At 36.9% G+C, this 23,278-nt stretch overlaps 3 protein-coding genes, 1 long non-coding RNA gene and 1 pseudogene across 24 annotated transcripts; 1 reads left to right on the top strand and 4 right to left on the bottom strand.

Annotated features, from left to right (window-relative positions):
* Positions 1–610: 610 nt before the first annotated feature.
* Positions 611–5,958, bottom strand: LOC106797686 (pentatricopeptide repeat-containing protein At1g32415, mitochondrial-like; annotated as a pseudogene).
* Positions 5,959–6,752: 794 nt separating this feature from the next.
* On the bottom strand, positions 6,753–11,073 carry LOC100804530 (phosphoacetylglucosamine mutase). 4 transcript variants are annotated; one of them, XM_026127581.2, is made up of 8 exons: positions 10,470–11,073; positions 10,265–10,384; positions 9,697–9,839; positions 9,324–9,575; positions 8,363–8,712; positions 8,108–8,289; positions 7,646–7,742; positions 6,753–7,033 (listed from the first exon to the last, which is right to left on the bottom strand). In XM_026127581.2, the coding sequence occupies exons 1-8, from the start codon at positions 10,791–10,793 to the stop codon at positions 6,879–6,881; spliced, it is 1,623 nt and encodes a 540-aa protein (XP_025983366.1). In that variant the 5' UTR covers positions 10,794–11,073; the 3' UTR covers positions 6,753–6,878. The 4 variants fall into 4 exon arrangements, with proteins under 4 accessions (XP_025983366.1, XP_040869119.1, XP_006605791.1 ...); XM_041013185.1 differs by having other exon boundaries at positions 8,108–8,283; XM_006605728.4 differs by having other exon boundaries at positions 8,363–8,775; positions 10,470–11,071.
* A 981-nt stretch (positions 11,074–12,054) lies between these two features.
* LOC102667830 (uncharacterized) lies at positions 12,055–13,889 on the top strand. Its single transcript, XR_420304.4, has 2 exons — positions 12,055–12,293; positions 12,422–13,889. It is a non-coding gene; the product is annotated as an uncharacterized lncRNA (long non-coding RNA).
* Positions 13,890–15,269: 1,380 nt separating this feature from the next.
* LOC121174273 (uncharacterized) lies at positions 15,270–16,670 on the bottom strand. The gene is made up of 3 exons (XM_041013186.1): positions 16,616–16,670; positions 15,898–16,041; positions 15,270–15,500 (listed from the first exon to the last, which is right to left on the bottom strand). Exons 1-3 carry the CDS (start codon positions 16,632–16,634, stop codon positions 15,307–15,309), a joined length of 357 nt encoding a protein of 118 aa, XP_040869120.1. The 5' UTR covers positions 16,635–16,670; the 3' UTR covers positions 15,270–15,306.
* A 534-nt stretch (positions 16,671–17,204) lies between these two features.
* Positions 17,205–22,846, bottom strand: LOC102669560 (pentatricopeptide repeat-containing protein At1g32415, mitochondrial). Of its 18 annotated transcripts, none has more exons than XM_026127576.2 (7): positions 22,368–22,846; positions 19,914–22,282; positions 19,541–19,792; positions 18,764–18,901; positions 17,975–18,178; positions 17,776–17,876; positions 17,205–17,315 (listed from the first exon to the last, which is right to left on the bottom strand). In XM_026127576.2, the coding sequence occupies exon 2, from the start codon at positions 22,273–22,275 to the stop codon at positions 19,975–19,977; it is 2,301 nt and encodes a 766-aa protein (XP_025983361.1). In that variant the 5' UTR covers positions 22,276–22,282; positions 22,368–22,846; the 3' UTR covers positions 17,205–17,315; positions 17,776–17,876; positions 17,975–18,178; positions 18,764–18,901; positions 19,541–19,792; positions 19,914–19,974. The 18 variants fall into 18 exon arrangements, with proteins under 18 accessions (XP_025983361.1, XP_025983365.1, XP_025983364.1 ...); XM_026127580.2 differs by having other exon boundaries at positions 17,205–17,325; positions 17,986–18,178; XM_026127579.2 differs by having other exon boundaries at positions 17,986–18,178.
* Between the last annotated feature and the right edge of the window lie 432 nt (positions 22,847–23,278).

Here is a 23,278-nt window from a genome sequence, read left to right as displayed (position 1 = left end):
GTAGCTAAGCTCTAGCTTCTTTAGGAATCTTCCCAAGGAAGCTTCTTAAGGAGGTGAGCTTAGTTATTAGAGGGGTGTGTATAGCTAAGCTCTAGCTTCTCAAGGAAGTTTTCTCAAAGAAGCTTCTCAAGGAAGTTTTCTCAAGAAAGCTTCTCAAGGAAGCTATCTAGTCTATAAATAGAAGCATGTGTAACACTTGTTGTAACTTTGATGAATGAGAGTCTTGTGAGACACAACTCAAAGTTTAACTTCTCTCCCTTTTTTCTTCCTTCAATTTCGTGTTCCCCCCTCTCTCTTTCTCTCCCTTTTTCTTTTCCTCCATTGAAGCATCCTCTCCAAGCTTCTTATCTAAGGCTCATCTTGGTGGTGAAGCTCCTTCTTCCATGGCTTATTCCCTAGTGGATGGAGCCTCCTCTCACCTCTTTTCCTTTGTCTTCCGCTGCATCTCCAAGGTGGAAAATCACCATTAAAGGACCTCATTGAAGCTCAAAGATCCAGCCTCCATAGAAGCCCCACAAGCAAGCTTCCATCAAAGTCGGCATACGTCCCGCTAAGCGTAAGTTGCAGACCAATCAGAGTTGCAAATCTTGCTAAGCGCGTACCTTTTGCGCTAAACCCAAATCCTTCTCCTTCTCTTTCTATTACAAAGGGCCACATGGCCTGGTGCATTTAAAGGTTCCAACTCAAACAGTCATTTGGCCGCACGCCTAGCAACATCTGCATTTGTTTTACTAAACCCACATACTCCAATCAATGCTCCCTAAATGGCATGATTTGGTTCAACTGGTAGCCTTAAGACAAACTCCTCAGCTTCCTTCACCTTTCCTGCTCGGCCCAGAAGATTGATAATACTAACATAATGCTCCAAACCAGGTTGAATAGCATAAGCATTAACCATGGCAAGAAATAACTCCCACCCTTTATCAACAAGACCCGCATGAGCACATACTGTCAAGACACCAAGGAATGTAAGGCCATCTGGGTAAATTCCAAATTCAAGCATAGTTTCATACACTTTTAAAGCTTTGTTGGCCATCCCATGATCTGAAAGGCCCATGATCATGGTGTTCCAAGAAATTTTGTCCCGGTAAGTGATGTTAGAGAATATCCTATATGCATCATCTATCTCCCCGCATTTTGCATAAATTGCAATAAGAGAGTTCTCAAGAATCAAATCATATACATACACTATCTTCAACTGTATACTATTAGTCATTTTATACGATTAACTTTTGTATAGAAAACATTTCCTACACTTCTGAGATTCCCTCTTCTACAACTCCTTCTACCACTACTATTTCATCTTCATCTGCTCCATCTTCATTGACTTCAGCTCCTATTTCAGTTCCAGCTCCTTCAGGATCTTTATCTTTTACTTTAGAAACCTTATTTGCCATGCTATAGAGTCTGCACAGAGGCTAGGTGATCATCATGTAGAGCTTACAGAGCTCAGGCCTGCAGTCTGTTATGAGCGTGGATGAGTTCCTGACTCAGGTGGCTTGGTCAGGAGTCTAGCCTTCTCCTTTTGGAGGGGGTGGGACCTCCGCAGCCCAAGAGCCTAAGCCCACAGAGGAGCCTACACTAGTAGCAGAGGACGAGTTGATCCCTCTTGAGTCATTTATTCTAGAGCTAGATGCAGAGATTGCTTAGAAATAGCCAGCATCAGCATCACCAACACCAGTTCCTAAGGATTCCTAGCCATCTGCTCTAGCATTGGAGTCAGAGCAGCTCATTGTTCAAGATCCACTAGCTGCTCCGGTGTTGGATCTGAACGAGCATGCTGAGGATCGCATACAGGAGGATTGAAAAGATTTTTATTTTCTTGTCTTGCATTCTGAACAATTTATTTTTATTAGTTTATTTAGTTTATGATTTATGTTTCAGTTATTTAAATTTTAGTCTTTATGCTTCAGTTATTTAAATTTTAGTCTTTTAAACTTTAGTTGTTTTAGTTGTTTGTACAAAAGCATGTTTGAACAATGAACTGATTGAATATGATATTCAGTGGTTTGATTTCTTATGAAATGAGGTGTTTGTGATTGATTTGAATGAGAATTGTATGAATTGAGTGGATTAGAATGTTAGATTTTGTTTTAATCAAGCTTGCAGCCATTTGAAGAGAAAGAACATGTGATTAGTAGTATGAATAAAAATGTTAGTCAGTTTGTCAGATTGATTGTGAAGGAATGCATTGACCGTATCCCGATGAGAGTGTGATCCTTAAATTTTGAGAGAAATGACTATCATTTAGTTCTGATTTTTGCATGAATCTCTGAAGTATGGACTGAATGCATGAAATTGAGGATGATGAAAGCCATGTTTGATTGTGATAGCCACTTAGCCAAAAAGTTGACCATGTGCTTGAATGAATTATCCGTTGCACCCAGTTTTGAGCTGAATGATTGATTGATTGAACCTTGAATCTATACAATGTTATCTCTTGTTGCCTTGTCTTAGGTTGTAGGAGAGCATCATCCACAGAAAAGCTTGGTTCAAGAAAAATTTGTCCCAAATTTGGGGGAGTTATATGTCAAAACAAATTTGTCCCAAATTTGGAGGAGACACTGGGTAAGAAATAAAATGGTCAAAGAAGAGCAGCATATACACATTGTTTCTGTATATATAAAAAAAAAAATTGTAAGTACAAATAAAAGTGTTTAAGTGTGTGTGCTGCAAATCAATGAAATGAAGCTAAGTGCTTAAAAAGAGGCAAGCATTGGGGTGGGAATGAATGAAAAGTAAAGGTTTATCTATGGATGAATGCTTTCCTAGAATCTAAGCTTTTGAAACCTAGAAAAACCATGATTTGTTGGCAGCCCAACCTCATTACAAGCCTAGAAAGTCCTTCGGATTCATTTTGTGTGTTTATTTTTGTATGGTATGAGATGAAATGCAAAGGTTAGGATTTGTGTTAGTTGTTTATGATGGAATGAGCCTAAACACTTGCGCTTGAGTGAATCAATGACTGTGAGGCTTGGGTCGATGATCCTTCCTTAATTTCTGCCATTCTTACTAGCTTCTTTTAGTTGTGACTCTAATGCATACGTTCCTATCTTTGAAAAGTTGCATGTTTGTGAAGGGCATTTGATTGAAGCATTCCATGATATTCATTTCATATGATTAGATTTTTTTGTGAAACAAACACCATTTTGATTTACCACTATATTTTGGGGGAGTTTGTTAGTCTTCTTATATGACTACATTTTGTATAGAAAACATTTTCTAAAACTTGTATAGTTCCCCAATTTATGGTTATTTTGTAGGAATTTGTATATAAATCTTGTTTTGTTTAAATAATATGTCTTTAGAGTATCTTCCATGTGATTTAATGATAAAAATTGCTTAATTTCAGGTTTAAATGAGGCTAAGTCTTGAAGTGCAAAAGAAGTAGTTGTGCTCAGCGGACCATTTGGGCTCAATGCACATCTGGCGCTAAGTGCAGCTTCAGCGTGATTAGTCTGACAAAGGAATCTGGCAGAGCTCAAGAGTCAAGGCCTCGCGCTAAGCACAAGATTAGCTCTCTAAGCATGATGGTTGTCCTTAGCCATGCTCAACACATGACTGGTGATAAGCTCAAATCCACTTACTCGCGCTAAGCGCGACATCGTGATTTCAGAGCCTATTTAAAGTTTGTTTTGCTCAGAATTAGGGTACGACTTGTACAACACAAAGTACGAAATTGACCCCACAAACTTCCAGAGTGTAGTACTTGGCTCAGAGGCAACAAAGAGGAGCAGTTGTGCAAAGAAGCCTAGGGTTCTACAATTTTAGAGAGATTAGTGAGTGTTAGAGTGATTGTAAGGTGCTTAAAAGAGGAGGAGGGATCCCCTTTCTTGTGTAAGCAACAATTATTTTGTACTCTCTATCTCATTTGTGTTAGGGTTTCTTTGTATGGCTGGCTAAACACCCTAGTTGGGGATTTCTAAGGAACAATTGATGTAATTAGCTTTAATATCTAATTAATTGTGTTTTGTGTGTTCAATGCTTAATTCTTGCATGCTCTTGGTCTGATCACCCATTTGTGTGTATTGTTAGGTGACTTTAGCATTGGGAAATGCACTGTTGCTGTAGAACTTGATAGAAGCAGGGCTAAATAACTACATTACCAGGGATGAATTGTGGGGTTTTGGTTTTCTAAATATGTTGTGATGATAATGTTGTTTAAATTAAGCCTAGTCTTAAATTAGGGATCTGCGGATGAAGCTTAGGTTAAATTAGTCTAAACTTACGAGGGATCGAGGTTTAGTACTTTAGGCTACAACATGGAACACAAGAACATGATTAATTAGAGAAATATTCTCATATGCATCAACTTGTTTGTTAGAAAGACCCAACGCTTTTTACCTATTGCTGTCAACTTTTACTTGCATTTACTGTTTTTACCATAGAATTAGTTTATTTATGTTTTTAACCATCAAAGATAAATGTTTATTCCAACAATGCCTTACTTCTGAATAAAATTATATCTAATAAGCAAGTTCCCTGCGTTCGATACTCGGATCACTCTGTTTTAATTTTAAATACTTGACGATCTGGTGTGCTTGCCGGTATTTCATTTCCCTTGAATATATTTGTTAAAAATTGGAGAAAAAGGAATAATAAGGGAAAGTGAACACATACCATGTAAATGTCACCCCTGGTCAAGATAAGCAACTGAACCCATGGCTCCAAATAGAACAACATATGTAGAACTCATAGGAGAAACACCATGAGCCATCATCTCAACAAACAAGCAGAAGGCTTCAGCAATGAGCTCATTCTGCACATACCCATAAATCATCTCAATCCACGCAATGTAATCCCTATCAGACATGTCATTACACAAATTCCAAGACTTTAGTACTTGGCTAGCACTAAGATAGCCAGCAATCATGCTGGTGGATGCAACCTTGATCCAAACAGGTACCATGTCAAACAACTCTTGAGCGCTTTCCAGCTAACCGGCCTGAACATAACCATTTATCATGGAATTAAAACACTGATCATCACAATCTTTCATATTAGCTTCAAACACATTGTGTGCAGAGTCCATAAGACCAAACCCAGAGTACATCCTAACAAGACCTTTTCGCAACCTACCATCATAATCATCAATCCCCCAGCTGTTAACAATCAGCTGAGCATGTAACTACTTGCCAATGCAAGAAAAACCCAAACCACCACAAGCATAAACAAGAGAAACAAAGGTCTCACCATTGGGCTTTGCATCAGAAACTCTCAACATCTCAAGAAAAAGCAACAATGCCTTTTCATAAAAGCCATTCCAAGCAAAGCCACCAATCATAGCAGTCCAAGAAACAACATTTTTCTCCGGCATGGCCCGAAACAAACAATAAGCCCCCTCCAAATTTCCCTCGCGACAATAACCAGATATCATGCTAGTCCAAGTAACCATATTCCTAAACTCCATCTTCTCAAACAATTTTCTTGCCTCATCCATTCTCCCTTTCTCAACATACCCCGCGATCATAGCATTCCATGAAACCACATTCTTATAAGGAGTCTCCTCAAAAACCATCCTCGCTTCCTCTAAATTCTCATTCCTAACCAACGCCACCACCATCGCGTTCCACAAAACAATATTTCTCTCAGGCAATTCATCAAACACCTTCTTCGCATCTTCGATCCTCTCGGCATCGGAGAAACCATTGAGCATTGCAGTCCAAGACACAACGTTCCTCTCCGGCATGGTGTTGAAGAAGCGGGAAGCCTCGTCAAGCATGCCAGAGCGGAGGTACGCGGACAACATGGCGTTGTAAGTGACGAGGTTTTTGTGGGGCATTATGTTGAAGAGTGTGCGAGCTTCGACCACATTTTTGCTAGTACACTCCACATTTTTTCTAAAATACCAAAAATGTTCTTATGAGTATTTTTAGTTTTGTCGTGCCTTTTTTTTGTATTAAAATTGTACTTTCAAGTACACTCCACATTCTTTTGTACAGTTTGACGGTTTTTCATCGCCGGAGAAGAAGAGATGCGTATTAAAAAAATTCAAAACATACGGCATGTGTTTTGATTTTTTAAAAAAATTATAATTTTTTTATACATTTAATTTATTTATAAAATTTGATAATTAAAAAAATTTGATATTTAACTTAATGTTGTATTTAAATGTTTATTACAGTAATTAATAATTAAACAAATTTGATATTTAATTGAATGATGTATTTGAAGGTTTATTACAGAAAAATTAAACAAATATGATATCTAATTATCACAAAATTTATTATATAAATTTACATGTGCATTAAATACACATTAGAAATTTTAGTGTTATATATAACAATATTAATTATTTTATAACATAATTAGTCTATTAGCTTAGTTGGTTATGACATTTTCGTAATAACGGAAAGCGAAAGACATAAAACAAATCTTTCTTATAATTTTCTTTTATTTAATTCTTTAATATTGCTTTGTTATTATTTTCGTTTAATCTGAGATAAATGAACAAAATATTTAAATAAATTTAATAAGAACGCGATTGAAAATATTTAATGTTATTTTATCATTCATTTTAACACTTATTAATATATTTCGGTCCATTTAAAAAATATACTTCACTAATCCAAGGGTATGGTATACCCAAATAATCGTGAGTGTGAGTGTTTCATTTATGGGTCATGCTCAAATTAGTGACTTATTTTCAATGACTTAAATGTCGAAAATTATACCTTTGCTAGTTAGCACTCTTAAGTTGGGAAGGACCATAAACACATCAGAGCAAGATTTTCAAATACTCTCGCATAAGCTTAGTAAAATGCACGAGAAAATTTATTAGAAAATCACGATGGCTAGCTAAGTTTCAAAGCCAAGTACATTCTGTTGTAATGTCAAATGGAAATTAAAAAGACACGGAAGGAGGAGCTGTTGTGATGTCAGGAGCTATTGAACCCTAAGAATTGATCCACAAGCTTAGCCACACAGTTGGCAAGTGTATCAGCTGCTTCCGGTGTAGATGCCTCAGCATACACACGAACAACATCTTCAGTGCCAGATGGTCGCACAAAGCACCGACCTTGGGGGTACTTAGCTGTAAATGCAGAAGAGGAGTACCAAGCTGCAATATTAGTAAACTGAAATTCTGCATTTCAATCTTTCACACTAAAAGGCATTCATGGATGGATGAAACTGACAAATATCTCGCACTCAGTGCAATTTTGCCAAGCCACTTGGACTTGATAACAGTAATAGTATAATCCCATAAACAGCAAGACACCAACTTTTCAGGAATATAACATTCAATGTTTGTATTATTTAGGCCTCCTTGCCTCCCTCCCTCTGCCCATTCTTGGTGGTTTCACAAATAAAAGCAAGCAAGCAATGATAAAACCAAAAAATAATGCTGTCTTTGAACAAAACAATGCAATATATACACATTACAAAAACAAGCCTCCAACAAATCTTGCAAAATTGGTGTGGAGAAATGTCACTAGCCTCCCTCTCCCTCCGGCCTCCTTCAATCAGTGGGGAGAAGTGCAACTGGCCTCAATGTCAGAAGGAGTGGTGCCATACTATGTTACTACATTTTTCTTTTCATTAATCTTAGACACTTGTTGCATCAATGTGAAATTTGGTAAAACACATTGGTAATTCAAACAAACATGTCGCACAAATTGAAAAGAAGGAATAGAAAAAAAGATACCAGTTTCTTCATTTATGGCTTCTTTTAGACCCGGGGGGCTCACAACCACAGTTTCTGCATTTGTTGTAACAATAGCCGTTCTGTCAGCAACTTTGACCTGACAGTTGAGAAAAGCCAAACCAAGCATTAATTTCTGAATTTCCATGAATTAATCAGTAAAAACAAATAAATTGACACTGGAATGATAATCACATATATTACATTGGCACATGCATGCTAAGGGAGGGAAGATTAAAATATTTAAATTGAATAGTAGCTTCATAACAAGGGTGAAATGTGAAATTTTGGGTTAAAACAAACACATTCAAGCTAACAGAGTTTAAACAGTTAATTAACATAATTGAAATTATGATTAACATTTCAGGTATAGTAGGACCACACTATATTTTCTTATACATAAGCTTCTGACAGCAGTGCAAAAAATTCTAGTTACAGAAAAGATAAAAGATAATAATGATTGACCTTGAGCTGCTTGCTGGGTAAATCATGATAAAGTTCATTCCATTTATTTATTGACCATCCCATATGCTGTAATATGACTTCCACCAAGAGCAATCCACTCAAAGCATCTCCAACAGCTTGATTGATCAACTTACTGACAGCCAATAATCTCAGAGCAGCTTTTTCCCCTTCTGAACCTGAAACTAACAATCACACATTTCTATTTAGTTGAATCTTGTAAGTGAAGTGAAAATAGTCAGAAACCTCAGAACAAACCTTTGGATCCTAAAGAAATCTCATTAGTTCTAGCCTCCAACGACTCTATGAAAGATTCTGAAAATAAGACAGTTCCATGGCCATTTGCCTCAAAGTAGATACCAATATCAAATTCGGTGGCTTTTTCATGCAGATATTTCACTCCAGTTGGAGTAAAATTGACTTCAAGTCCCAACAGTTTAAGGTAATTAGTAGATGCCCCATTTGCATAAGCAGTCTGTACGACACCAAGATGGGCTTGGTGGCAATTTTTCATGTCTTCTTTCTCATTAAGAAAGCTTAGTTGCTCCCTAATAAATAAGGCAAACAGGGATAGTATCTTGTCCCCATCAACAAGGTCAATCCTACCACTGCTTTCAGGTGGCACAATAAAATAAACAAGCCGATCAGCATCTCCATCCAAACTAACACACCTACAAACTAGAACTAGCTCCATTAGTAAAGACCATAATAAAGAACACCAATATAACAACACTAAAAGAATACATATACTAAAATGGTAGGGCTAACTTATCCAGCTTTCAATAAGACCTCCTCCTACTTCCCCTAACCTGCACATATCACAGACACCCTCCCCCCCTACCAATTAAAAATGGAAACAAAAAATTACTTACAAGCCAGAAGCCTAGTCCTTTTAAGTTGAATGTTTTTGTTTATTATTTTTTTAAGTAAAATTAATTCAAGGATTATGTTAACAAACTATCAATTCATGGTTACAAATTTGTAAGTTTCAATGAACAACAAGCCTTCCATTTCTACAATTGTGGTTGGAATTACTTGCGGTAAGGTAACCATGCAGAATTGCAGACTGATTAAATTGTTAGAAAGAAAATCTCAACTTATTTATTGGAATATTACTGGGATGCAGATATACACTTCATAATTTCATATTAGTATAGAAATGTCAAGCAGCATGCCTGCATGAACTTCACTTCTAACACAAGATTATCAGCAGACTAACCTTATCCCGGTGTCTTTAGAACCAAAGCTGTTTGGAAGAACCTTCTCTTTTTGCACATAATCAGCACCAACTCCATCATTCAGTACACCTCCATCTTCACTGCTGTTCCGAACCTCAATAATCAAACCATTCAACAATTTCCCTAAATATTTAAGTTTCACTCCACCAACCCCATTAGCTGCATCCACTACCACTTTGTCGTTCACCCCATCAAACTTACATTTTTCAGCTGGGATCAAATCCACTAAGCACCTGATCCAATCACACAATGACCCTAAAAGGATGTGCTCATTGATGATTTAAAAATCAACAAAAGAAAGGAACAACATGAAGCAATGTTCATCTACCACAAGAATATCAGGATTGGACTAACCTGAATGAGCTTGAAAGCTGTTCAAAGTAATCCTGCTCCGAAGCTTTCATACCCTTATTTCTAGCACGAACCATCCAATGCAATTGTGGAGTTGTCAAGATTCCCATATCTGTCGCAACAGCTCCAACAATTGAAGTGACGCCCTTCATTTTCATCCAATTATATGTAATTAAAATCCACTCAATAAAATAAAAGATGGTAGAATTTCCCAATCATTTATGATTCTCAAGGTTTTAAATTGTGGTTGTAGTTTCATCGAGTTTATTGACATTGCAGGGAATAGCAGACAAATGCAGCTCGTGCAACCACAATTGCAGTCGCAAATACTCCAAATACCTTGACATTGCTGCTGAAATCACAGTAGCAGAGCATTTTCTAAAATTATGATGACTCTTATACCCTCAAGGTTATAAAAAAGGGTCTGCAACAGTGATTTCAGCCACAACGTCACGGTTTTTGGGGTGTCTGGTTGTCTGCAACCCAACTGTGACCACATTGGCCGCATTTGTCCACGCAATGTCAAGGAGCGCCAAGAAACTGTGACTGTAATTTAAAACCTTGCTCATGCCTGTTTAGCTGCTTGAAGCAAAGCATCTCCACTTGGTCTCGTGTCTCTCCCCAAAAGCACTTCGACATGCCAGTCCCCATCCACCGAGATCCCTTCTTTCTCCACGAATTCATTTATCAACTGTACATAACCACATTCGCCAAACACGGTTTCAACAAAAAGGGTAGTGTGGGAAGAAATTATTGGTGCTAATAAGCTAACTAACCAGGAGGAGGTGTTGGGGAGAAGGGGCGTTGGCGAGGGCGTCGGCGAAGGGTTCCCAATGCTGAGAGAGCATGCCGCCGCTTGGGTCAGCGATTTTGACTCCGTTATCGGAGACTTTGTTGTGTGAGGCGGTGATCATGAGGCCGATGACGGAGCGGGTCTTGAGCGATCTAAGGGCTGCAAGGATTCCCACTCTGTACACCGTCGATTGGAGAAGTGATGCATCGGCCCTGAAGCCCGCAGTGCCGTACGATAGCTTCACTCCTTTGGGGGGCCAGAAGCGAGAAGCTGAGCTGAGAAGCAGACACTGTTGTTCTTCGTTCATGGCGGAACACACACAGATTGCTTGTTTAGATCTTCACTCCTTTTGGCGTGTTTTGTGCAAATGTTAGTTTGTTAGAATGACACTGATGTGGGAGCGGGCGTGATCGACGCGGATTACAGGGGTGATACTGTTGATAATCCAGCAGATGGTGATGCCGCAGGTTGTTGAGGTTCAGGATTTGGATTCTACGCTCAGAGCTGAAGCTGGCTTCGGATCCACTACTGGAGTTTAGGAATAGATACAGTTTTAACAAAAAGGGGAATAAACCCCAACCCCAAACCGAACAAGCTATTATAAGTTATTAATTTTCATTTGTTCATTTAGTTTTAATTCTTATTAATTGTTTTTTTATTAGAGAAAATAAATTATGCATTCTAGTATAAATTATACACAATTTATTAACTTTATTAATTATATAAAATAATCGGCGTGGTGATTGACCTTTGCCTCTAGTGATTGACCTTACCCTTCATTGGCTTCACAAAATGGAAAAATAAAAAAGGGAACAAAACAGTTCTCATAGTCTAGATTCTAGAACAAGATTCACTGCATATTCATGATGTATTACCTAAGTAAACAGTAGTCTATATTCTTATTTCAAGTGTTTTTCCTTCATATTTGCCAAATTGCTTGTTGGGTTATTCTGCCCTGCACATAACACTTACAAGAATGAAGAAAAGTTGGCTCAAATATTTGGGCTTACTGAATTTATAATTTATTGAATTTCACCAACTTTTATCAGCTGTGTTTTAGTGTAACTGGTTTAGCCAAGTGGTCATAGGTTAAACCATGGGTTTGAAAACCAAGGTTTCAAGTGCTGCTGTGCATCTGTGGGGACTGGGGAGTTCCCATTCGAAGTTTATTGACCCTATGCCTGATTTAGGTCTAGATTATAGAACAATGTAGACCGATGAAGGTGGCATGGTGGTTTGTTTACCATCTGTAGGATTGCAGTACATCTTATCATAAATACAATTTTCAAAATTGACCATGTAATGAGGATTTGAGTTTTAATTCCTTTGTTTTGTCGCTACCATGCAAGGCTTGATGGGCTGATGTGCATAGCCAGTGTGTGTGTGTGTATATATATATTAGTTTGTACAGTCCTTAAAACAAATGCGCCTTAAGTTGGTATATGCAGCTGTGGAGCTGCCTGCTACCAAGTTGATGCATATGTATTTTGGTCTAAAGCTCAATCTGCATAACTGAGTCTCTTATCATTACCGTATTTTTGGTTTTTATGACTTTCTCTTTCATTTTCTTCTGTTTCTATTTATGGTTTTTGATTATATTTCTTTTCAACTTCTATTTGTATTTTATTACTACCATCTTTCCTTAAAGGATGGAGAAACAGCATATGTTTCTCTTTGCACTCCTTATTGATTTTCCATCTTAAAAATGCAGAGCTCATGGATTATATGCCTGAGTGTTGGTAGTACTCCTTGTTTACAGGGAAAGGTGGTTGATTGCAACTATATTCGGGGTCCCAAGTATTTAGAAGTAAATTTTCATTCAATATCTTTATAAATTTTTGTCTGTCTTGTTGTAGGAAGTTTCCTACTAATGGATGATGTATGTATCCTAACTTGTCTGCCATGGTTTTTTAATCAATTACTTTTTATTTGTAGATTGATGTTGATATTGGTTTTTCTACTGTTGCTAATGGAGTTTTGGGTCTGGTTATTGGTGTGATTACAACATTGGTGGTTGATATGGCTTTTCTTGTACAGGTGAGCTTGATATACTAGTAATTAACATTTAAACAAGTCATGGGATTAAGTGGCAGCAATTGGGCTAGAGCTATTTTGTTGCATTCAGTGTGGAAACTTTCATGTTCATATTGCACAAGCATAATGGCTTTGATTTCACATTTGCTAGTCGTACTTGATTTTAGTTGAAATCACTTAGGGTAGGTTGTAGGTCTTCAATATTTCAGATTGTGGAGACCTGCTAAATGACATGACAACAAATCTGTTACTTTCTTACGAATTGTGTTAAATTTCATTACCTGTTTTTCCTCCAACTGCTAGGAATTATAAATACTCTATGAAGCTGAGCTAGCTATGCGTAACAAAAACATTTTTTCCAAAGTAACAATATCTTGCTCTGCTGTGTGTGTTTTGAAGATTCACTGCATGCTGCTGCTTTTATGCTTGCACTTTTGTATTTGGGAATGGTATGTATATTCTGAAATTGAGTGCCCTTGATTTAGCTAAAAAAAAGTTTCACAGGTGGTGATTCTATTATGTAGATGAAGTCTTCTATTAAAATTAAAATTTTGTAAATCTTTAAGCACTAAATGATATGATGGATAGCCAACTTTGTAGTGAAAGTGTGAATTTGGTTGTTAATTGAGTTGAGGTCGCGTTGTATTGTGTCCAAGAAGTGTCCATTAGTTTACCTAATATGTATGGGAGAGATGGATAGTGGAGCTGATGAATTGCCCGAGAGGCTTATTGGAGCTGTCGTATTTCTCATATGCAGATGTACCATTTTTTTTCCACTGTGATTTAGGTTCATTGTTTTATAATTGGGTTCTTCTATGAAATCTTAAAAGGAAATTCTTCTTTCCTTTTCCCCCTTTCTTGGTTTTTTTTTGTAGTTCATTTAAGTGTTAAGCTGATAGGATCTGTATTTTGTCAATGTATTCATATTCGGATATATTTCATCTGATTATGAAGTATTGTCATATAGTTCTAAAAATTTTTTTTGTAACTCCCAGTAAGTTAGAAGAAAAAGGGAAAGTTTTCGGTCATTTCATCCCGTCATGGAATTTGCTCGTGTAATAATGTACATAGTTTCTCCTTCATGACATCTCTCATCACCAAAGATTGTATCTACATTTTGTAGTAATGCAGTTTCTTTCTCATTTCCAAGGTTTTATATGTGAAAAGGTTGCCAACTTCCTATGTTTAGTAATGAGGGGAGAACGAATGGTGTCATTCTTAACATTCTCTTCCGAAGTTTTTTTGTTGTTTTATGTATAGATTAGGAGTGCCTTTTTATTTTTTACTTACCTATTTCTTTTCACTTTAATTTTCTATTTGAACAAGTGGTACACGATGATTGGATGAGAATGAATGGTGTCATTACTCATTTGTTTGCCATTGAGTATATCTCATATAAGATTAATTTTTTATGCATGGGAAATTGCATGACCTGATTTCACTATAATCCACCGAGTAATCAATCTGTTCTGTTTATTCAAGGCCAATATTTATTTCTTAAGGGTCTAAATATTTTTTTCGTCCATGTAATTTAATGTTTTTTTTTCATTTTTTGTCATTATAATTTTTCTTCTATTTTAATATAAAATGTGTTTTATTTTTTACCTTTAAAGTATTTTACATTTTTAAACAGTAAAAAAGTGTTTTGAATTGTGGAAAGAAGTATTATTTAAAATGCTTTAAAGAAGAAAAATAAAATATATATTTGGTAAGGACTAAAAAAAAATAAAGACATTTTAACCAAATAATTAAATACAAGTGGTTAATATATTGAAGTTAAAGGATAAATTATTCGGATAGTATTTGAGTTTAATTCTTTTGAGGGAAATAATTTTATATCAGTATTTATTAATTTCTCCGGAAATGGGACAATGAATAAATGAGTGGATGGTTTGGTTATTTCTGAAATAAATATATAAAATGATAATTTTTTAACATGTAATAGAAATGCAATTGAAATTCAAACTAGCATGGTCCAAACAAATTTTATCCTGGAAACACTTATAAGTGCTTATAGCAAAGAGAAATGAAGAGTGTGAATTAGATTTTTACTAAGTGTAAAGAATATAGTTCTAAAAAACCTTCAAAGATAATATTGTAGCCTATACGTAAAAGCTTTGAAAAAGATTAGTGGATATACATTTTTTTATTAATACCTAGAGAGGGGAAACAAAAACGCAAGAGAAATACATGTATAATATGTTTTTGGGTTGAATATATAGGTACAATGATATAATATTATAGGAAAAATTGAAAAAAATATAGAATGTATGACATGTGAAGGTGTCAACATATAATCACTTCAACACTATTTGAAATGACACAAAGACAACACAGGGGATAGAGAAAAATACAAAATCAATTTCTTCTACTATTTGTCTTGGACGGAAAGATGAAAGAAAGCTAATTTTGTGTAGTAAAAAAAATAAATATTTGGAAGTAAAGCATTGTCTAGATGTTAACTTCAAATTTTAGTTACATTGTCGTAAAGTGATGTTCTACATTGAAAATTTGGAAGTGTGTCCAAACACACCACGTATTACGTTACAATGTCATGTAAAAAAAGTTACAAAGCTAACAAACAAAATATAATATTCATAATTAAAAAGATACAAGTACTACATTGACCCAATTATCGTCAATAGTAAAGATTAATAACAAGCCACCACCTTTTGTTTACCAAAATACAGGAACTTATCTTCATTTATATTCTAACAAAAAAAAAAAAACAGCGAAAAACACAGAGTGATTCATTTAATCAGTGATTGTGATTGTCTGATAAAGTTCTACACAATAGTCCACACACAAATGACGAAAGATGAATTTATAAACTGTACAAGTAACAACTTGCTACTCATTGACACCACTTTTATGCTAGAAAACGCCATTTCTTTGGGCCCCAACTTCAATACTTCGTTAATCAAATGGCAAGTGTGTAGAGTCCTTTCTAAATCTCTGCAAAAGAGCTGGAGACCAACCCCTGTTGCTCATCACATAATAAGGTAGCTTCATAAATTATGTTAACATAGAAAGAAGGATATTAGTTCGTATAGACATTATGTTAAGGAAAAAGATTCATTGACAACAGAGGGAGATAAGAAGAGTAGGATAGTAATTAACATTAAAAGTAGGATAGTAGTTCTTATTAGTAAGATTGGTAATGTGATGTGACAAGAAAAAAAAAAAGAATAAAGAAAGCTAATATAAGGGGTGCCAAGTAGGTGTTTGCACTGTTTGGGGTGTCAACAAATCAGCAGTCTTAAGTTAATGTCAATGTTGTTTCTAATACATATACATTAAAACAATATTGTGGCTCTGAAAAAGACACCATAGTGGATTTCCTCAGTTATGGCACATAAGAAGCTAGAATTGCTTACCATTAGTATTTCCTGAAATATCAAGCAGATGGAAGAATCTCAAGGGCAACTTCCTTGAGGGATGGCATACTATTCTGCTGATGTAGACAAACATATTTCCTATTCCCCACTCTTCTAAGGACCTTCCAGAGTCCTGGATAGCACCTGAGGGAAATTGTAATAAACACACAACACATAAGTGGTACATATGCCCAAAGAAAAAACAAATAAATTTCTTAAGCACTTAAGCAGTTACTAAACCAAAGTCTAGCTACTGACAGAAATTCCATTTCATCTCAAAGCAAGATATTGAATATTTCTCAAGCTACTGCAATACTTTTTTTTGCTCAGCAAAAATAGATAATATATTAATTGAGTACCAGAGGTACTAAATATACAAACGGTGCATTATAAGACCACAGACCAATGGTTCCATTGTCAGACTAATGTAGTCTTGATGGAAACCAGAGCCTAGATTACATGTGACCAGTATTTTGCACCTATACATTGTACTGTCGACAACTAATACACAAACCCTGATCTAAGATTGCTGGACCAATGATTGTAGCTGATGCTGAAATCCTTCTCTAAGTGCCGAAGCCACGTCCACAATAAAAAAGATGCATCTTCCATGATTTTATTAGCATCAAATGATTAGACCAATTCTCTAAGCTACTGCAATACTAAGCATGACCTTCCAACATAATTAGACCAATGGGAGTTAATTTAGCTAGCAGACCTAAAAAGTGTTCCTCCATTGCGGCCCTTGAAATTATGAATGTAATACACAGTTTCCATCATAGGTAGGAAGGACTTCGTAAGTGCAGCAAGCTTTGGGTAGAAGAATGATGGATAATCTTGATTCAATCAAGGATAACTATTTTCTGAAAAAGGCAAGAAAGAGACTGAGACTTTCTGATGTAGTTGTTTTCTCAAAATCACATATTTGACCCTATTTTCTTTGGTAACTCATTTTCTAATTACTACCTAACAAATATTTTGAAAGAAAATAACTCTTAATATACGCGGGATAGGAGCAGGTAGATCCATATTAAAAAGCTGCAAAATTTGGCAAAGGATACATCCAGATCTTATGCGATCGAGTTCTCCATTGAATATAATCAGTTTCCGTTCAGTGTTCAAGACCGCCTCTTTATAAAGTTCTTCCACAACGAGCATTTCTGAAATACAAGGGAGCAGTAATCTTGATACTTTCATTGTTTAAATCAACAAGAACAAAGGGTATTTAGATTTACCATTGACATTAAAATATGGGTAGCCAACCAAGAAAAGTTCATCTCCGGTCTTCACCCTGTCTGACATTTTTATTTTCTCAACAAAGCCAAAATCTTCAAAAAATGAAGGCTTTGTCAAATAGTCCAACTTAAAAGAACATCCACTAAAAACTGATTGTCTGGCAAAGTCAACTTCGCTAGCCTCTGGAAAAAACTGATCAAAAGGTTATGAATCAATTTTAACTGGAAGTGATGAAGTTGAATTATGTCAATAAAAACATTTTGCATGGCCATCTTTAGAGAACAGGACTAACTTTTCTAGATAACAAACATATGAAGAAGGGGGAGACCGCATGCATAAACAAGAAAGTTAGAGCTACTTGGAACAATCAAACTATGGAATTAAATCTTGGCATCTAGGTGTATTGATCATAATTGATGTATATATGCTGAGTTGGAATTATACAGCAAGAGACTTGTAACTAACTGTAAACATAGTTAGATTGTATGCTAAGAAAAAGAAAACTAAAACAACAAAAACTTCCTAGTTATTTGAAAAATGCAAGGAGCACAAAACCCTTTTTTACATGTAGAGAAAGCTTTTCATCCAGAAACACATTCCAGGGGCACAAAGAAGAACAATTCTTTAAATCAAGAAGATTACTATTCTTGTTCGTGTGACTTTCTCTGAACTAATGAAGCGGTCACAAAATTCACGAATCAATTGCATGCTCTCAGTCATTTCAATTCCACCTTCCCCATCACCTGTGATGTAACGAGTGAGATGAATCAATTTCCATTTAGATTGAAACAATGATAAAACAGGGCTCAAACCAAAAAAATGAAACTGAAACATGTAGAACCTGGCACAGACCCGAGTCCAGCTGTGGGAAACTCAATCTCCTGTATAAGATGGTTTCATTACAGGCTCTATAATAGATTAGCTCCTCACTTTAGTGTGTGCAACTTTAGTTCTGGATTCCAAATTCCTAATAAAACTACTATCATATATTACTCACCATTAGCTGTCTGTTATCCTTTATAGCCAAATCTGCAGCTACTCTGGCCTGTTGGTTGATTCAATAACAAAGACACCAATCTTAGTGTTCAATTACCATGTGTCTGAGTGTACATGATACACAACTATAAGTCCAACCATTTTTTCTTATATTGTTTAGGGTGGTTTAAATACCTTTTCCATTCTTATAAATATACTACTTTTTTTCACTTTTAATCTTTGTAATTTTCTTTCTTTTGTTTATAATCCCAATAATGTCGAAACTTTCTGTTTTTATTCTCCTGTTACAAAAAAATGCTTGCGTGACTCCTTCGAAGTGTTGCCACATAGGAATGCCACGTTACAAATTGCTTACATAGCAACATTAGATGGAACCAAATAAATGTTTATGTAAAGGAGACTGATGAAATATTTGAATATTTCCTGGATTATGACTACAAAAATTGCATATTTGTAGGTTCGAAAAGGTGTTGAAACCTTTTTTATTCAGTAAAATTTACCTGCTCTGTCGATCAACACAGGATTGACATATAACAAATTAACAAAACCACCACTACATCGGTCCATCAATATCAAAGTTGAATGTTGCAATGAACAAAAGATTGGTGCAAAGGGAGGACAATGAAACACTTACTTGTTCCAGAAGCTCATTAAGAAAGCTTAGTTGCAATTTTCCATGTCTTCTTTCTCATTAAGAAAGCATAGTTGCTCCCTAATAGATAAGGCAAACAGGGATAGTATCTTGTCCCCATCAACAAGGTCAATCCTACCACTGCTTTTAGGTGGCATAATAAAATAAACAAGCCGATCAACATCTCCATCCAAACTTTTTTTTTATCAGCAAAAATATATATTTATATAAATAGATGTGAGTACCAGAGGTACTGAAATACATGTATTTGGATGGCCATAGAGTTGGTTCCAAATCAGACTGAATAGAGTCTAGTAAGGAACCAAAACAGGCTTCACCAATCTATAAAGCTACTGCTAATCTCTGTGACTTTTCTATCCTAATACAAAAACCCTTCTCTAATATTACTAGACCACTGATTAAAATTACTTACAAGCCAGAAGCCTAGTCCTTTTAAGTCGAATGTTTTTGTTTATTATTTTTTTAAGTGAAATTATTTCAAGGATTATGTTAACAAACTATCAATTCATGGTTACAAATTTGTAAGTTTCAATGAACAACAAGCCTTCCATTTCTACAATTGTGGTTGGAATTACTTACGGTAAGGTAACCATGCAGAATTGCAGACTGATTAAATTGTTAGAAAGAAAATCTCAACTTATTTATTGGAATATTACTGGGATGCAGATATACACTTCATAATTTCATATTAGTATAGAAATGTCAAGCAGCATGCCTGCATGAACTTCACTTCTAACACAAGATTATCAGCAGACTAACCTTATCCCGGTGTCTTTAGAACCAAAGCTGTTTGGAAGAACCTTCTCTTTTTGCACATAATCAGCACCAACTCCATCATTCAGTACACCTCCATCTTCACTGCTGTTCCGAACCTCAATAATCAAACCATTCAACAATTTCCCTAAATATTTAAGTTTCACTCCACCAACCCCATTAGCTGCATCCACTACCACTTTGTTGTTCACCCCATCAAACTTACATTTTTCAGCTGGGATCAAATCCACTAAGCACCTGATCCAATCACACAATGACCCTAAAAGGATGTGCTCATTGATGATTTAAAAATCAACAAAAGAAAGGAACAACATGAAGCAATGTTCATCTACCACAAGAATATCAGGATTGGACTAACCTGAATGAGCTTGAAAGCTGTTCAAAGTAATCCTGCTCTGAAGCTTTCATACCCTTATCTCTTAAACACGCGGATGTAATTTGTTGTCTGAGAAGAAAATATGAACTGTCCCCCTCACCAATATCCAACTACATCCAGGTGCCTTCCTCACACCTTTCATCCTCATTTCTTTTCTTAAACTAGTATCCTCAATATGCCTATCATTTGCGGCATATATGTTACAAAGGGCCACATGGCCTGGTGCATTTAAAGGTTCCAACTCAAACAGTCGTTTGGCCGCACGCCTAGCAACATCTGCATTTGTTTTACTAAACCCACATACTCCAATCAATGCTCCCCAAATGGCATGATTTGGTTCAACTGGTAGCCTCAAGACAAACTCCTCTGCTTCCTTCACCTTTCCTGCTCGGCCCAGAAGATTGATAATACTAACATAATGCTCCAAACCAGGTTGAATAGCATAAGCATTAACCATGGCAAGAAATAACTCCCACCCTTTATCAACAAGACCCGCATGAGCACATGCTGTCAGGACACCAAGGAATGTAAGGCCATCTGGATAAATTCCAAATTCAAGCATAGTTTCATACACTTTTAAAGCCTTGTTGGCCATCCCATGATCTGAAAGGCCCATGATCATGGTGTTCCAAGAAATTTTGTCCCGGTAAGTCATGTTAGAGAATATCCTATATGCATCATCTATCTCCCCACATTTTGTATACATTGCAATTAGAGAGTTCTCAAGAATCAAATCATATACATACACTGTCTTCAACTGCATACCATGTAATTGCCGCCCCTGATCAAGATAAGCAACTGAACCCATGGCTCCAAATAGAACAGCATATGTAGAACTCATAGGAGAAACACCATGAGCCATCATCTCAACAAACAAGCAGAAGGCTTCAGCAATGAGCTCATTCTGCACATACCCATAAATCATCTCAGTCCACGCAATGGAATCCCTATCAGGCATGTCATTAAACAAATTCCAAGCCTTTAGTACTTGGCCGGCACTAAGATAGCCAGCAATCATGCAGGTGGATGCAACCTTGTTCCGAACAGGTACCATGTCAAACAACTCTTGAGCGCTTTCCAGCTGACCGGCCTGAACATAACCATTTATCATGGAATTAAAACACTGATCATCACAATCTTTCAGATTACCTTCAAGCACATTGTGTGCAGAGTCCATAAGACCAAACCCAGAGTACATCCTAACAAGACCTCTTCGCAACCTACCATCATAATCATCAATCCCCCAGCTGTTAACAATCAGCTGAGCATGTAACTGCTTGCCAATGCAAGAAAAACCCAAACCACCACAAGCATAAACAAGAGAAACAAAGGTCTCACCATTGGGCTTTGCATCAGAAACTCTCAACATCTCAAGAAAAAGCAACAATGCCTCTTCATAAAAGCCATTCCAAGCAAAGCCACCAATCATAGCAGTCCAAGAAACAACATTTTTCTCCGGCATAGCCCGGAACAAACAATAAGCCCCCTCCAAATTTCCCTCACGGCAATAACCAGATATCATGCTAGTCCAAGTAACCACATTCCTAAACTCCATCTTCTCAAACAATTCTCTTGCCTCATTCATTCTCCCTCTCTCAACATACCCCGCGATCATAGCATTCCATGAAACCACATTCTTATAAGGAGTCTCCTCAAAAACAATCCTCGCTTCCTCTAAATCCCCATTCCTAACCAAAGCCACCACCATCGCGTTCCACGAAACAACATTTCTCTCAGGCATTTCATCAAACACCTTCTTCGCATCTTCGATCCTCCCGGCATCCGAGAACCCACCGAGCATTGCGGTCCAAGACACGACGTTCCTCTCCGGCATGGTGTCGAAGAAGCGGGAAGCCTCGTCAAGCATGCCGGAGCGGAGGTACACGGACAACATGGAATTGTAAGAGACGAGGTTTCTGTGGGGCATTATGTCGAAGAGTGTGCGAGCTTCGGCCACAAAACCGTGGCGGGAGAAGTTGGAGAGTAGCGAGGTCCAGCGAACAACACGCAAGTGGAGGTCACCTCCAGAGGAATTTTGGAGGAGGTTTCGCGCGTCGTTTAGCCACCCATTGGATAGGTAATGTAGAAGTAGAGACTCGTCGCATTCGGTTCTTTTCGGAAACGGAAATGGGGATTTTCGGGGTCGGGAATGGTTGATGCGATAAACATTGCGAAATGAAGACTTCAAAATCCGCGGGAAGATTGACTGTAATTTAAAACCTTGTTCATGCCTGTTTAGCTGCTTGAAGCAAAGCATCTCCACTTGGTCTCGTGTCTCTCCCCAAAAGCACTTCGACTTGCCAGTCCCCACCCACCGAGATCCCTTCTTTCTCCACGAATTCATTTATCAACTGTACATAACCACATTCGCCAAACACGGTTTCAACAAAAAGGGTAGTGTGGGAAGAAATTATTGGTGCTAATAAGCTAACTAACCAGGAGGAGGTGTTGGGGAGAAGGGGCGTTGGCGAGGGCGTCGGCGAAGGATTCCCAATGCTGAGAGAGCATGCCGCCGCTTGGGTCAGCGATTTTGACTCCATTATCGGAGACTTTGTTGTGTGAGGCGGTGATCATGAGGCCGATGACGGAGCGGGTCTTAAGCGATCTTTTCCCCTCCCTTCTTTCTTTCCCAGCCGAGGGCTAACTTTAAATCTCCCCGTTTTGTTTTGTTTTTCAGCACCGCGATCTGGATTAGCATGGAAGCACTCGACCGATGTGGGAGCGGGCGTGATCGACGCGGATTACAGGGGTGATACTGTTGATAATCCAGCAGATGGTGATGCCGCAGGTTGTTGAGGTTCAGGATTTGGATTCTACGCTCAGAGCTGAAGCTGGCTTCGGATCCACTACTGGAGTTTAGGAATAGATACAGTTTTAACAAAAAGGGGAATAAACCCCAACCCCAAACCGAACAAGCTATTATAAGTTATTAATTTTCATTTGTTCATTTAGTTTTAATTCTTATTAATTGTTTTTTATTAGAGAAAATAAATTATGCATTCTAGTATAAATTATCCACAATTTATTAACTTTATTAATTATATAAAATAATTTAAATAATAACTTATGATTGATAAATTTATTATTTTTTAAAATAATTATTTAAAATAATTCAAAAGATAACTTATAATAATTGGATGACGATACAGACACTTCTAACAATAACAGTTTCTTCTGAGAATGGCGTCTCAAGATAACTAAGTATTCATTATTTTTTCATTGCTATACCCAGAGGAATTTTTCAAATTTTCAAGGACATGGTGTTGTGTGTTTCCTTTACACGTTTGTGTGCGATGATTGCTAAAAGTTCCTCATTTTCTATGTCCTTGTGTGCCAATCGCATGTGT

This window comes from Glycine max, chromosome 20, assembly GCF_000004515.6.
Source record: "Glycine max cultivar Williams 82 chromosome 20, Glycine_max_v4.0, whole genome shotgun sequence".
NCBI lineage: Eukaryota > Viridiplantae > Streptophyta > Magnoliopsida > Fabales > Fabaceae > Glycine > Glycine max.
Note: the sequence above shows the minus strand (reverse complement) of the source record. Positions and strands in the feature narration are given on the sequence as shown.